This window comes from Delphinapterus leucas, chromosome 10 (assembly GCF_059928025.1).
Source record: "Delphinapterus leucas isolate spDelLeu-1000000601 "Yukka" chromosome 10, BTC_Dleu_Yukka2, whole genome shotgun sequence".
In the NCBI taxonomy this organism is placed as follows: domain Eukaryota; kingdom Metazoa; phylum Chordata; class Mammalia; order Artiodactyla; family Monodontidae; genus Delphinapterus; species Delphinapterus leucas.
The window spans coordinates 57,376,405-57,392,052 of NC_143138.1; the positions used below are offsets into that span (position 1 = coordinate 57,376,405).

Consider the following 15,648-nt stretch of genomic DNA (forward strand, 5'->3'; position numbering starts at 1 on the left):
CCCGCCCACCACCCTGACCCCGCCGCCAGGTTCGCAGCGCGCCTCGCCCGAGGGGCCGGGGCCTCTGCGCCGCGCGGCGCCCCTGTGCGCGCACCTGGCAGCCGACGTGGGCCTAGCGGAGCGCCGGGCATGTCCTCCCCGGCGAGCCCAGCAAGCGGGCTGGCCGCCGGGCGCCCTGGGGAGGCGGCGCCGCCCTGGGCCTGGAGCTCCGAGCCCGTGGACCCTGGGGCGGGGGCGCCGCCTCTCCCCAAAGGTACGGGTGCGCGGCTCCACCCTGGCCGCGGGGAAGTGCGGTAGACGGGACTGCGCCCGCACCGCGCGGGCCCAGACCCCGGGGTTGATCTCTACCGGCGCCTGTTGGTTGTGCTTGGCAGGCTGGCAGCCCGTGTTCGTCCTCCGCTCCTCCCCCCACCTACTCGTGTCTCGGCTGGGGAGCTTTATGGGGTCTCCTCTCTGATCTTGAACTCGGCAAAACACAGCTTGCTGAACTGGCAACGGATTACAGACGCTTCTTAGAGTAGGAGGAAGCACTCCCAAAGCTTCAGTTTCCAAGTTCTTCATGTCGCTGGTGTGTGAAGTGCTTATTTTAAAGGTTTTTTGTTTGTTTGTTTGCTGGGGTTGAGACTCTGCTTCCATCTCTTGGAGTCTTTCCAAAGTGGACTTTGTTGCCATCTCAGGATTCTTTATTTTTTTTCCCTTCCCTTCCATTCTGTCACCTGTTCTTTGTTCCGGAATAGACACCCACCCCCTTATTTGGGGCTTCCTTTTTGGCCTTTCTCCACCAGACTCAGAGGCCTGCCATCCCAGCCCCAGAGGTGCCTGGTCCTTGAGGTCCTGGTGGTGCTGCTCCTGGAGGCCTAGGTTGTTGGGTGGGGGCGGGGATGGGGGAGAGTAGAGTCCGCTGCCCTCTCCTGAGTCTGTTTTTAAAGTTTCTCAGTGCTGTTTTTGTCTGAGACAATGGTAGGTACTGGAAACCAACTGGTAATGCAGGCTGAGGTTGTTTGGGGGTCAGCTGTGCCTCCCCTGGCCCAGGATCAGTCATGGCTTCCCGCATTTGGACAGCCCCATGCCTTGCCCTGGTTATCCCAGTCTGGCTGTACACATACATGCGCCTTTTTCAAACTCTCTCAGGGACTGGCAGCCCTAGCTGGGTGTTTTCATTCATGGGCACGTGATTGCTGGGACTGGGGGTTGGAAAGGAAGCCTGCCCCAGTGGGCGCCTGTGAGTCCTCCTCCCAGGGGCCTTCTAGGGGCTGGGCCTGCCACTCAGTGGGACTTCTCCTCTGCCTGGTTTCTGGGCTGGAGCTGAGGCTTTCTGTGAGGTGAGCGCATGTTCTTGTTTGCAAACGTTTCTCTACCGACTATTTCAGTTCCACTCTGACAACAAGGAGGCTAAAATTAGTTCTGGGGAAGGAAAAGGAAGGCTGCTTGGAAACCCAAGCCCTTGGCTGGAGGATGGAGGAGGCTGCTTCCTGGGGCTTGGACCCAGCATTTCGGAAGATGTGACCAGACAGCTGTTGTCTGTCCATCTGAGGAGAGGGAGGGGCACTTGCTTACCTCCTAGACCTGAACCAGTGAAAACAGGAGGCTGACTTGGAAGCTGACGCTCTTGAGTGTTGATGCCAGGATGTTTTTTCCTTCTGGCTTGCAGTGGTGCCCAGTGTTTTTAGGTATGAGGACAATGCCTCTTAATGTCCAGTGTCATTGACAGTCCTCCTTCCCCCTTCCCCCTCATTGATTCAGAAAGCATGCGTGAGTTCTCAGAGCCTTGGGCTGGCAATCATGGGTTAAGAAACCCTTACTTTATATCCTGTTTGGGAATTTCCTTTTTACCCAAGTTTTACATTCCCTTCAGGTGCTTAAAAGCCAGGCAGACCAGGGCCTTCCTTGGAACTGCTGGCTTGGGTGGGAGTGTGGGTGGGAGTTAGAGGAGAGCCCTGTGGTCCAGGCCTCATAAGTAGAGCCCTTTGTGCCCTGAGGGCAGAGGAGATCAGGGTTCATCTGCTGCTGGGGCTTAGAAAATAGAGGGGCAGAGAAGTTAGGTGAATTCTGGTTTCCCTTCCCACCTGGCTGGCCCCTCCTGTGAACCCGCTACCTGAGAGTGGGTCCTGCAGGACTACGTGGGGGAGGAGAGCCAGGGCAATGTGGTCCTGTCTCCCCTACCCTGAAAAACCCCTCCCAAGTCTCCCCTCATCCAGGGGTCTCCTGGTTAGCCACCCTGACATATAGTTGAGTGGTGGTCACATTGGCCATAACTTCTTTTCCCATTTAAAATTTTATTAATTTTTAGTTTTACAAGTAATACATACGGATTCAGTTGCAGAAATTTAGATATTACAGATAAAACCGGGGTCTCTTTTACCAGCCTGGTCCGCCATCTGAGTCCTCCTCCAGAAGTGAGCTTTCTCAGGTTGGTGGATATCTTCTAGACGTTTGACATATGTATCTATAGAAGTACTTAGAGAAATAAAGCTTTTTTTTTGAACCTAAAATGGTATTACTCTTTTTCAAATACTTAGCTGAAATATAAAATATGTATAGGATAGCGTAATTATCATAAGTGACATCTTGAGGAATTTTCACAAACTGAATATGCTGATGTAATCGGCATTCAGATCAAGAATCAGAAATTTACTGCCCTCTCCCCAAGCAAGCCCTCTCTTGCTCCATTCCAGTCTCTACCCCTAAACCCCTAAGGGTAAACCACTATCCCGACTTCTAACAGCATATGTTATTTTGGCCTGTCATTGTGCTTTAAATGAATGGAACGTTACAGGATGAACTGCTTTATGTCCATCTTTTGCTCACCATGTTTTGTGACTTGCGTCCGTGTTCTCGCGTGTCATGGCCTTTTTCTTTTAGCTGTGCTGTGCGGCATGTGGGATCTTAGTTCCCCCAACCAGAGGTTGAACCCATGAACCCTGCATCGGAAGTGCAGAGTCTTAACCACTGGACTGCCAGGGAAGTCCCTGTCATGGCTTTTTAAACTCAGAGATCTGTTCTGGCAGTCTTGTTAATGTATATGGATCTACCTCAGTCTTTTTATTTATTTATTTACTTTTATTATTTTTGGCCCTCTGGGTCTTCATTGCTGCTCTTGGACTTCCTCTAGTTGTGGTGAGCGGGGGCTGCTCTTCGTTGCGGTGCACTGGCTTCTCATTGCCGTGGCTTCTCTTGTTGCAGAGCACAGGCTCTAGGCACATGGGCTAAAGTAGTTGTGGCATGTGGGCTTCAGTAGTTGTGGCTCGCGGGCTCTAGAGCTCAGTCTCAGTAGTTGTGGCGCATGGGCTTAGTTGCTTCGCAGCATGTGGGATCTTCCCGGACCAGGGCTCGAACCCATGTCCCCTGCATTGGTAGGCGGATTCTTAACCACTGTGCCGCCAGGGAAGCCCCAGGACATGTGTATTTTAAATTTTGATAGATATCGAGAAACGATTATACATGGTTATACTGTGTCTTGGTGGTGGTGGTGATGGTGGTGGTGTGTGTGTCCTGTGTAATGTTAGATTATAGAGGTTGGAAATAGCCCACCTGATGAAGGGTGCCCGGACAGGGAGGGTGCTCACTTCCACTGACCTGGTATCTCAGGAGTGCCAGAGAGGCTGCTTCCCATGTCTGAGGCTCCTGGTTACTGTGCCGACAAAGGGGAGGTGGCAGTGGACTAGCCAGGATATGGTCTGGGTTTGGGGTGGTTGTGCATGTGTGTGTCTATGTGGGCTCACTAGCTAGGCTCCATGCTGCCTCCATCTCTCAGAGAGACTGAGGCTCTTGCCGAAGGTGGTGGGGAGCAGGGCTATACTGGTGCACCCTGTGTGTTTGACAGGCTCTGGGCATGGAGGGATCCTGAAATCACGTGTGATGATAATGGTGGTAGGAGGTATGGGAGAAACTTGTAAAAGAATTATTTTAGAGTCTGGTGAGAGGCTTTTCACACCAGAACGGGTTCTGGTGAGCTTCAATCCCTGGCTGAGCGTGTGCTGCGTTCCCTTGCACGATCTTCTGCCTTCACTGGCTGAAGAATTAAAGAAGACAATTTGAGACGACTTGTTCTCCAAAGCCCCTGCTTTCCTAGTCCCTTCTTCAGCGTGCACTCTACTCTTTCACTACCATTTTACTGGGATTCCTTGTGTGAGCTCCCATGTCAGGCCCTGCTCGTGGAGGTAGGTGGAAGTGGGTTAAGGGTACTGTTTCCAGTGTAAATGATGTCCCAGTCAGCTTTCCCACATTGTACAGGTGATGTGCACTGTCTGTGTATTAATCGGCTCAGGCTTCTATACCATGGAATACCATGGACTGCATGGCTTAAACAACAGAAATTAGTTTTCACAGTTCTGGAGGCTTGAAGTCCAAGACCAAGTTGCTGTCAGGATTGGTTCTTGGTGAGTCCTTTCTCCTTGGCTTGCGGATAGCTGCCTTCTTGCTGTGTCCTCACACAGCCTTCTCTCTGGGTGTGTACACTCGTGGTGTCTCTTTTTCTTCTTTATAAGGACATCAGTCTTGTTGGGTTAGGGCCCCACCCATATGGCCTTAATTGACCTTAATTGCCTCTTTAGAGACCTTATTTCCTAGGACAGTCACATCGGTGATTATGAATTTTGGAGGGGGACACAATTCAGTTCCTAAGGGTCTGAAATAATAAAGTTGGTTGAAAGTGAATTTTCCTCTTGAATTACACTTTGGAATGGAAGTTACTTTTTTCAGGACTCGGCTTTGGGGTCAGTGTTCTTCTCAATTGACACTTTCTATGGGTAGTCTTATCTCTACACTGGTATCTCAGTTGTTGTGTTTGTGTAGAGGTATCCCCTTTGGGTATTATATATGGTCCTGAAAATATATCTAAAACCTGGGTTAAAAGTAGATATGGAGATTTCCTCTTTTGATGATCAGGACCAACCCTCTTTCTGAAAGCACCTGAAAAGATGGACAAACTGAGAAAACATCTCTGGTTGAAAGCATTGTACAGCTATCTCTCAATGCTGAGACCTACCAGGCCAGGATATGTGTGAGAAAAGAGGGCTTGGGTGGTGACTTTTACATTTGACTCTGTTTTCAGTTCCATACGGGCACCTGAAAAGCTGAGCCTTGCATTTGATAGCCTTGGGCTAGGAAGACAGGAATTGGAGTTCTAAAGAGAGGGTGGGTATAGTGAGCCCCTCTTTTTGGGTTGGGACCCCAAAGATGTAGAGGTGAGGGGGAGGCAAAAGAAGACAAACTCTAAAGTGGAATGAAGATGTGAGATGGTAGAAATCATGTTGCTTCTCAGCTTTCTCCACAGACAGATTAGGAGTCTGTGTGATCAGTGGCCACTTGTTATATTGGCTTTCCAACTTCAGAACTTCATTTCTGTGGTGCTTTCCCATTCTTTTTGTCCTTAAAAACCTTTTCTTTGCTGTGGTTTTAGTGGGGCTACAGGAGAGAGCAAAAATAGCATTTGTGTATAATCCTTGCCCTTTACCTGGAAGCTCTCTCACCACTGTCCTTCAGGAATGATGGGCCCTGGAGAAAGGCAAGTGTTTCAGAGAATGGCCCTGGACCCACACCTTGTTCCGTGGATGGTGCCAAGGAATTGTTTACAAAGTTCGAGGTTGGAAGTGACTTGAGGTGACCTAGCTTGATTCCTTGTTCCTAGGCTGATAGAGCTCCTTTCGTCACCCTTGGAGATTGCTCTTGAACTTCCATTTCTGGCAATAATAGTGAACAAAACAGCTGAAAAACCTCTTCATACAAGACACATAGAAATGCTGGATAAAGTATAACAAATATCCTTTTTACTTTTTTTTTTTTTTTTTTTTTGCGGTACGCGGGCCCCTCACTGTTGTGGCCTCTCCCGTTGCGGAGCACAGGCTCCGGACGCACAGGCTCAGCGGCCATGGCTCACAGGCCCAGCCGCTCCGCGGTATGTGGGATCTTCCCAGACCGGGGCACGAACCCGTGTCCCCTGCATCGGCAGGTGGACTCTCAACCACTGCGCCACCAGGGAAGCCCCAAATATCCTTTTTAAATGTATATGCATGATTGCATGTATAACAAAGTAAGGGACAAGCAAGAGTGGGCTGGTAGCTAGAGCTGTACCGCTTCACTGGTTAAAGCTGCTTTTTCCTGGGGGACTTTGCCTCTCTCCATAATTTAGAGATGTGGGTTTAGTAGCAGTGTGTGAGGCACAGGAGATAAGATGTGGAATTGAGACTGAGGCTCTCACATGATAAGACTTCCACAGCATTATTCATTCAGTGAAAGTATGGACTAGAGGGAACATTCTTTTGCTGATAAAGGGAATAGATAATAAAATTGTTGGTTGGTCGGGGGTGGGTAGTTTCACTTGAGAATTTGTAACCATAGATTTGTGCTTCCATGAGCTTGGAGTTGGAGTATATACCATCTGTGTTTCCTGGGAGTTAAGTAATTAAAGTGATTCCAGATTGGTAATGTCCTAGAGAATTTGGCAGAATTTGGCAGAAGCAAAAATATAAATTATCTCTGGAAGTTTGCCCCCTCAAACTTGGCTTCACTTTTTATTCCCACAGAAAAGACCCCCACTGAACACAAGCGTATCCAAAAACAGAATCCAAAATTCCAAAACACACAGGGAAACAAGATACCATGAGTGAAATCATCAAAAGTAACAAGTGGCAGAAATAGATGTCCAGGAAGTTAAATTATGGAATTAGAAGTGAGGGATTTGGAAGTATGGCAAAGAACAGAAGTATCAAAATTGACCAAGAAGGTTTTTTAAAAAATAAAACTTATAGGGACTTCCCTGGTGGCGCAGTGGATAGGAATCTGCCAGCCAGTGCAGGGGACCTGGGTTCGATCCCTAGCCGGGAAGATCCCACATTCTACGGAGCAACTAAGCCTGTGAGCCACAACTACTGAGCCTGCGTGCCACAACTACTGAAGCCTGTGTGCCCTAGAGCCTGTGCTCTGCAGCAAGAGAAGCCACCACAGTGAGAAGCCTGCACACTGCAAAGAAGAGTAGCCCCCACTCGCCACACGCACAGCAATGGAGACGCAATGCAGCCAGAAAAAAAAAAAAATAGAACTTCTAGAAATAAAAAAATTGAATTTTATAATTGAATTTATAAATTAAATAGAAGAACTAAACAGCAGATTAGACCCAGCTAAAGGGAAAATTAATGAATTGGAAGTTAGACCTGTGGAATTATCTGTAATGGTGCTTAGACACAGAATTGAAAATTGTGAAAGCAGAGTTAAGAGACTGGGAATGGTCTGATACTTGTAATAGGAATTTCAGAATCATAGAATAGGGAGATGGCAATATTCAAATTGATAAAAGCCAAGAATTTTTCAGGATTGATGAAAGACATGAATCATCAGATTAAAAGCATATTCTTCCAAGCAGTACAAAGAAATTTAAACATGGACTTAGACACATAGCTCATAGTGAAACTGCAAGAAGCAGATCTAAGAAAGCAGCCAGAGGGAAAAGACAGAGTATGTACAAAGTTAAACTAATAGTAGACGTTTCAGCAATAATGATGGAAGCCAGAAGACAGTGGAATAATATTTTCAAAATGCTGAGAGAAAATAACTCAGCCTAAAAGCTTATGTTCTTCTAAACTGTCAGTGAGGAAAAAGAACAAACTAACATTTTCAGAAAGATGAACAAAGGCTTCTGTACCAAAAGATCTTTACTGAAGGAAGATGTTCGTCAGGAAGGACAGTGGTCCTAGAAGGAAGAGTGGAGATCTTCATTTTAGGAAGGGTGAGCAGACAAGCTGGAGAATGTATGGACTAATAAGAAAATGCTGGGCTTCCCTGGTGGCGCAGTGGTTAAGAATCCGCCTGCCAATGCAGGGGACACGGGTTCGAGCCCTGGTCTGGGAAGATCCTACATGCCACAGAGCAACTAAGCCCGTGCGCCACAACTACTGAGCCTGCGCTCTAGAGCCCGCGAGCCACAACTACTGAGCCTGTGTGCCACAACTACTGAAGCCCGCACGCCTAGAGCCCGTGCTCTGCAACAAGAGAAGCCACCGCAATGAGAAGCCCGCGCATTGCAACGAAGAGTAGCCCCCGCTCACTGCAACCAGAGAAAAGCCTGCTCGCAGCAACAGAGACTCAATGCAGCCAAAAATAAAATTAAATTAAATTAAAAAAAAAAAAGAAAATGCTGACTTTATAAAACACAGATAATATCTGCTTTGGGAGGCGGATAAGAAGAACAACTGATTAAATGTGGAACACAGATATTATGTTAAACTAATTTAATGTAAGTTGGAAGGAGGTAATTGGAGTTAGAACAATTAAGTTCTAATGAGGGATGGAAGAGATGTTGATTAACTTCAGGCTCTTAGCATAAATGTACATATTAAAACTTAAAGGCTAGCTTATAATAGGATAGAAATAGGGTACATTACTTCCAGACCAGAAGTGGCTGAAATAATGGAATTTAAAAAGATAATCCAAGGTGGTAGCAGTAGAGAAAAAACAAATTTAAACATAGTGGTAATCATAGATGTAACAGGAGTCAATTCTAGGATCAAAGACAGTGTTAGATTGAGTTGGGATAAAAAAAGATACAGAAAGATTTAAAATAAAAGTTGGAAAAAGATAAACTGGGAAAATACTACAAGAAATGTCATATAGCTATGCTAGTGTCACATAAAGTAGACTTTCTGGCAAAGAGCAAACACATAAATGAAGGGGGTTACTATGTAGGAAGAAAAGTTTTATTGGAATCTGTAAAAACTTTCTATAACCCAAAGGAAAAGCAGCCCAGCAGAAAAATGGGAATGGGTGCGAACAGGCAGTTCTCAGAAGGGGCTGATGAACGCAAACATGATCACTCTCGCAAGCAATCAGGAAATGTGGATCAAAACCATGATGTACGATTTCACCCTGACCAGGTGGGCACATACCAGGGGCTGACGGTGTGGCTCAGGGGGGCTGGAGTCTGTTGGGCACATAAATTGGTACATCCACTTGGGAGAACAGTGTGACTGTATCCAGTGAGTTGGAGATGCTCATCCTTATGTCCCATATCTCTAACGTGTGGCTGTATTTCCTAGAGAAATGCACGCTCATGGGCACCAGAAAACACGCAAAAGAGGATTCAGGAGGGTTCACAGAGGCAGTGCTTAAGTCAGTAAATGTTGTAAATGACCTAAAGGTCCAACAGGAGGATGGACACTTAGTTTGTGGTCAGGCCATACAGTGGACCGTTCTGTCGCACCGAGAGTAAAGGCGTTACAGAGCATGTAAAGGGCATGTACTCTAGAGCCAGGCTGCCTGGTTTCAAAACCTGGTTTTGACAATAAATAACTTGGGTAGAGTTATCCTCTTGTGTGAAAGAAGTTCAAAGAAACGTAGGCACGTTTAGGATTCTTTTCTGCCTCTTGTATGTATGTGCCATTCCACCCTTGCGTGTCCACACATACACGTGTGTGTGTGTGTGTGTCTGTCTGTCTGTCTCTCTCGTGCTCTAGCCCTCCCCTTCGCCCACCCCCTCACCTCCATTTAGGTTCCCTTGATTCACCCCCCCGCCCCCGCCACGGGCCATCCTCACTCTGGTCGTGGGAAGATGGTGAAGATGCTCCTGTGTGGATTGGGGGAGGTGGAGTCATAAACTTGGATACAGACACTGTGGCAGGGAACCCTCACCTTCAGGACCCTTGGCTCCTCTGGAGGAACCTGCGGGGACAGCAGGTGCTCAGCTGATGGCAGGGCCCCCTGAGGGGGCAGGGCTGGGGAGCCTGAAGCAGGGCCTCCCGGGAAGAAAGCCTGGCCACTGTGTGTGGGGGGGGCTGCCCCTCCTCTCTGGGCAGACCTGGAGGCTGGACCATGAGGGAGAAGGCTAGGCTCGCCTCGTGCGGCCCCCCTCGGGCGTGGCGGCTCCTGGGGGGCGGTGCGCTGGTGCAAGGGGCCTGAGGTGGACGTGGTGGCGGCTGGCATCGCATTCTCACCACTCTACAGTGTAGGTGGGCTGAGCCCACAGGGAGGCGGGGGCTGCCGAGGGGCCTCCAGGAGCCAGGGGCAGGGTGCAGTGGCCCACTGGCTACTGGGGTCCGCGCTACCTCTGGGAGTTGTTGGCTGAGCTAGATGCGCCCCAAGGCCAGAGCTCGGGGGACCCCAGGGGAGGCGTGGCCCCTCTAGCTCCAAACCCTCCCACCAAGGCTCTGCCTCACCTCTTCATCCCTCTTCCTCTGCCTACTGGATTTTCCCCTTGTCTCCCCAGTGCAAGTCGGGTACATCCAAAGTCAGCTGGCCTTGGGAAATAGACCTCAAGTATCAAAGCCCATCATTTAGGTTCATCCCGCTCCTGGAATGTGGGTTCTGAGTAGAATCTGCATATATTCTTTCTTTTGGTGGTGGTGCGTGTCCAGGAGCGGGGTTTCTCTGTTCTCCCTGGACTGGGGGCTAGGGGAGCACTGGGGGCATCTTTCTACCAAGGTGTAGGCCCCTTGGAACATAAGGGCTGCCTGCTGGGGACACTGACGCTTGTATACCTGCTTCCTTTGGAGGCTACCGGTTGGGTTGGCTGGTGCTCAGGGGTAGAGTGAGCCCCTTGCCCAGGCGTCTTGGGGGAGGTTCCCCACGGGGCTCTGAGGCAGCACGTGAGAGGGATGGGCGAGTGGGCTGGGATCGTGGAGCCTCCTCTGCAGGGGGCCCCGGCTCTGTGAGTGTGGGCAGGAACCCTGTGTCTGTTAAAAGGCGGAGGCAGCCTTGTGGTTGGAGTGGTGCCAGAGGCTATAAATAGCTGAGTGTGTGCAGAAGCGGAGTGCCGGGGAGGAGGGGGAATCCCTCTCCAGCTGGCAGCAGAGCCTGGGTGTGGTGAGGGGGGCATGGAGTCTCCCAGTCTCCCCTGGTCCCCCTGGGGCTCTGAATGCAAAGCTCTCTCAGGTTGGGTATGCACACTCCCAGCCTGACAGGGCAGGGAGCTTGTGCTGTGATGAAATGGCATAGGCAGCAGGGCGTGTCAGGCTCTAATGTAACAGCCAATGTGCCAGGTATTGTGCTAACCAGCATTAAAATGCATTAACTCATCTCGCTCTTGGAACAGCCAAGGAAGTAGGTTCTGTTATCATCCCCTTTTCATGAGTGGGGAAACGGAGGCACGGGGTGGCTGGATCACTTGCCAGTAAGCATCAGAACCAGGACTTGAATGGGGTCATGGGCACCTTTTGTTTCCAGTTGGTCTGTAGGAGGATCTTGTCAGGTGGGGGTCCAGTGTCATCCTGACCACCTGGGTCCTGGCCACACGGTAGTGGCCAGAGGGGTCTCTGCCTGATCAGCAGCTTGGAGAGAGGAGCTGGGCCAGCCTTGGGCCATTCCTGATGTCTGCTGGCCTCTTGTTCAGGCTCCTTGCCTTATACAGGGGGTGGGGGCTTGTTGTCGGAGTGGAGATGGAAGCTCCCCTGAGGACCCTAGGGCTTGGGCTGCAGGCTGAGGCCACCCCTCCTGTTTTCCCCTCCCTTCAGAATCCTGCTGTAGCCAGGAGATAACTCTGTCCTTCTGTCTGATCGTTGGTCCTTCCTTCCTTCCATCCATCCATCCATCTATCCGGTCTGTGTCTGGAACTGGTTCTAGTACTCAAGACAGTCAAGGCTTCTGCAGTTAAAGCATCAGCTTTGCAGTCCTGTGGGGGAAGCCTGACATTTAAAAAGCAGTTGTCAAGCACATTTGTAATGATTTGTCTCTTTCTTTCTTTTTTTAAAAATTATTTCTTTTTTAAATTTTTGTCTGTGTTGGGTCTTCGTTGCTGTGTGTGGGCTCTCTCTAGCTGCGGCGAGCAGGGGCCACTCTTCGTTGTGCTGTGCGGGCTTCTCATCACGGTGGTCTCTCCCGTTGGGGAGCATGGTCCCCAGGTGCACAGGCTTCAGCAGTTGTGGCACGCAGGCTCAGCACTTGTGGCTCGCGGGCTCTAGAGCGCAGGCTCAGTAGTTGTGGCGCACAGGCTTAGTTGCTCAGCAGCATGTGGGATCTTCCCCGACCAGGGATCAAACCCGTGTACCCTGCATTGGCAGGCGGATTCCCAACCACTGCGCCACCGGCGAAGTCCCTGTTTTGTTTCTTACATGAGTGTTCATTATGTTATTTTCTCTGGGGAGTTATCTTTGGTTACATTATTTTTATACTTCTTGAATGTCTGAAATAATCCTTTAAACAACAACAGGCAGTTAGTCAAGGGTGATAAATTAGGTGATGGAGGAAGCACAAAGGCCTGTGGAAGTAGAGAGAAAAGAGCCAAAATATAAAGGAGAAAGTTGTGAGCATCTTGCAGCCAGAGGTGATAACTTGTGCTAAGCCCAGAAGCCCAGCTTGGGGGTCTGCCCCACAGGTCAAGTCTCCCGGGACCCCTACTAGAATTGCTGCTATGGATGCAGTGGGCCCCCTGAGCCCTCTGGACTGGGGGCTTTGCAGAGCACAGCCACCGAATGCTGCTGCAGGTGGGCAGGAGCCTGTGGGCATTGTCGGCACCAGCCTAGGCCCTGCGGCTGGTGCTCACTTAGCCTTTGGTCTCCGAGATCCACCCCATCCCCTCAGCCCTGTTTCTCACTAGTGGAGCTGCTCTGAGACAAGGCAGAGACAGCGGCAGGAACCTGCCCTTCTAGTTTCTCAGACGTGGTCCCTGAGGTCTGCATCAGAACCACCCGAGACAGAGGGGGTTGGTTAAAAACAGATCCAAGGACTTCCCTAGTGGCGCAGTGGTTAAGACTCCGTGCTCCCAATGCAGGGGGCCCGGGTTCGATCCTTGGTCAGGGAACTAGATCCCACATGCATGCCACAACTAAGAGTTCTCATGCCACAGCTAAGGAGGCTGCCTGCCACAACTAAGACCCGGCACAACCAAATAAATAAATTAAATGAATAAAATTAAAAAAAAAAAAACAACGTAGATCCTGCCCCCACTCCAAATGGATGGGTCTGGGCAGGGCCCAGGAATATGCATTCTTTAAAAAAAATTATTTGGTTGGGCAGGGTCTTAGTTGCGGCAGGCAGGCTCCTTAGTTGCAGCACGTGGGCTCCTTAGTTGTGGCATGTGAACTCTTGGTTGCGGCATGCATGTGGGATCTTGTTCCCTGACCAGGGATCGAACCAGGGCCCCCTGCACTGGGAGCACAGAGTCTTAGCCACTGAGCCACCAGGGACATCCCAGGGATATGTATTTTTAGCACCACCCTCCCGCCCCACCCAGATGACACAGTGATTCTGACCGTGCCCTGGGGTTTTGAGGGCCCCTCCATTCATTGCTGCTGCTACAGGGAAGCAGCCCCCCTCCCACCCAGGAGCCCCCCACTGTGCATCTGGCTGTCAGTCTGGCCCCCTGCCTCCCTCGTGGGCCTGGGGCTACTTGGCAGCAGCTCTCTGCCCCGGGCACAGGTTCCGGTCGCGGGGAGGCCGAGACGCGGGAGTGCATCTACTACAACGCCAACTGGGAGCTAGAGCGCACCAACCAGAGCGGCCTGGAGCGCTGCGAGGGCGAGCAGGACAAGCGGCTGCACTGCTACGCCTCCTGGCGCAACAGCTCAGGCACCATCGAGCTCGTCAAGAAGGGCTGCTGGCTGGACGATTTCAACTGCTACGACAGGTGCCAGTGCCCCTGGGGCTGGGTGTCTGGAGCCGAGGCGGGGACACACGGGCTCTCGTGGCAGCCTTGGCGAGCAGGGGTGGTGCTGGGTCCCTGCCCCTGTTGCGAGGTCCCCAGGAGGGCTCTGGGTGCATGTCCACCCTCTGTTGTCCCTCCTCACCCTGGGTCCCGCTTTAGGAGAAGTGGGCTCACACTCCCCCTGCCCCCTGCCCCCTGCCTGGTTCCCTGTGGGGTTCTTTGTGGGGAGGGGTTTGGCTGGGCCGCCCCGGGGAGGCTGTCCCTCACCTGAGGAGTGGATGGGAAACTGTTCCTCCAGGCAGGAGTGCGTGGCCACCGAGGAGAACCCCCAGGTGTACTTCTGCTGCTGCGAAGGCAACTTCTGCAACGAGCGCTTCACCCACCTGCCCGAGGCGGGCGGCCCGGAAGGTGAGGGGAGGGGAGCGATGTGGGCCGGCCTTGGCCCCCCACCGAACGCTCAGCTCCTCTGTGGGGTGGGGAGTAGCCACAGGGCTCTTTGGTCTGGCCCTGGAGGTGTGCGGGTAGGCGGGCTGTGTGACGCCGGGCTCCATGTGTCCCCCAGTCACGTACGAGCCACCTCCGACAGCCCCTACCCTGCTCACTGTGCTGGCCTACTCGCTGCTGCCCATCGGGGGCCTCTCCCTCATTGTCCTGCTGGCCTTCTGGATGTACCGGCATCGCAAGCCCCCCTATGGCCACGTGGACATCCATGAGGTGAGATGGGGTTGGCTTGGGGCCGGGCAGGGTAGAGGTGGGGAGGCCAAGCCAGATCCTATTAAGCCCTCGATCCCCCCAGGATCCTGGACCTCCACCCCCATCCCCTCTGGTGGGTCTGAAGCCACTGCAGCTGCTGGAGATCAAGGCTCGGGGGCGCTTTGGCTGTGTTTGGAAGGCACAGCTCATGAATGACTTCGTGGCTGTCAAGATCTTCCCACTCCAGGTGAGTGTGTGCCTGTGGGTCCCAAGCTCTCTGCCCCAGGGCAGCCCACGTCCTGTACAGCTGGGATGAGAGAGGATTGGGCCCCATTGGGGGTGGTGACGTTCACCGTGGGCCTAGGGTAGGGCTTTGCAAAACTTTGATTTGCAAAACCTCAATCCAGTCTGGTTTTCAGGGTTTTGTTTTGCCATCAGGTTCTGCTTAGGGGCCGTAGACACCAGGCTACCCCGAGCAGTTGCCTGGGACACTTGGCAAAGCCAGGCCTGCTCTGCTTCTCACTGATTGGGTGGTCCTGGGCTCCTCACTTCTGTCTCTGGACCTCAGTGGCCCCCTTTGTAAATCAGGTGCTGGCCTTGGTGATCTCAGGGGTCACTGTTGGTCTGGGGTCCTGGGCCTGGCTCAGTCCTGCTCCACCTCCCTTACAGAGGCTGAGGTTGGGGTTAGTGGGAAGCTGCAGGGTGGCATGGCTGCGGTGAGGTTCAGCCGCATCCCTGCCTCAGGACAAGCAGTCATGGCAGAGTGAACGGGAGATCTTCAGCACACCTGGCATGAAGCATGAGAACCTGCTGCAGTTCATTGCCGCCGAGAAGCGAGGCTCAAACCTGGAGGTGGAGCTGTGGCTCATCACGGCCTTCCATGACAAGGTGGGCACACCCTGTGGACCCTGCTCCCACGGGAGGTGACCGTGGGCCCCACTGGCCTTCCCCTGAGGTCGCCCATCATGGGTGTGGACATGAGGGTCTGCAATAAGAACCCCTCGCCCTGGGATCAGTTCTTACGAATGGGAGTAGTGACTTCATGATTATCACTCTCTGACGACTCCCCCTTCCCAACCCCTCCTGGCCTCATGAATTCCAGCATCTGGGGGTCGGGGGTGGGAAGCCCAGCCAATGGTCCATGGAGATGGCCCTCCTGGGGCTGGGCTGGATCCTGTCCTCCTGTGCCCAGAGTCTGTGCTGTTCCCTCTAGGGCTCCCTCACGGATTACCTCAAGGGGAACATCATCACATGGAATGAACTGTGTCACGTGGCAGAGACAATGTCAAGAGGCCTCTCATACCTACACGAGGATGTGCCCTGGTGCCGTGGCGAGGGCCACAAACCGTCTATTGCCCACAGGTACCTGGGTTAGCAGTTGCCCTCTC

At 51.9% G+C, this 15,648-nt stretch overlaps 1 protein-coding gene across 3 annotated transcripts in view; it reads left to right on the plus strand.

Moving 5' to 3' along the window:
- The window catches only part of ACVR2B (activin A receptor type 2B), a 35,402-nt gene that overhangs the window by 4,902 nt on the left and 14,852 nt on the right, over window positions 1-15,648 (plus strand). For 2 of the 3 annotated variants that reach the window (XM_022553755.2, XM_022553756.2), the window contains exons 2-7: window positions 13,342-13,549; window positions 13,866-13,975; window positions 14,130-14,281; window positions 14,364-14,507; window positions 15,005-15,148; window positions 15,474-15,622. In XM_022553755.2, coding sequence (XP_022409463.1) covers window positions 13,342-13,549; window positions 13,866-13,975; window positions 14,130-14,281; window positions 14,364-14,507; window positions 15,005-15,148; window positions 15,474-15,622 — 907 coding nt within the window. Of the gene's footprint in view, window positions 1-107; window positions 254-13,341; window positions 13,550-13,865; window positions 13,976-14,129; window positions 14,282-14,363; window positions 14,508-15,004; window positions 15,149-15,473; window positions 15,623-15,648 lie in introns of those variants that run through there. The other variant, XM_089919077.1, reaches the window with a different exon arrangement.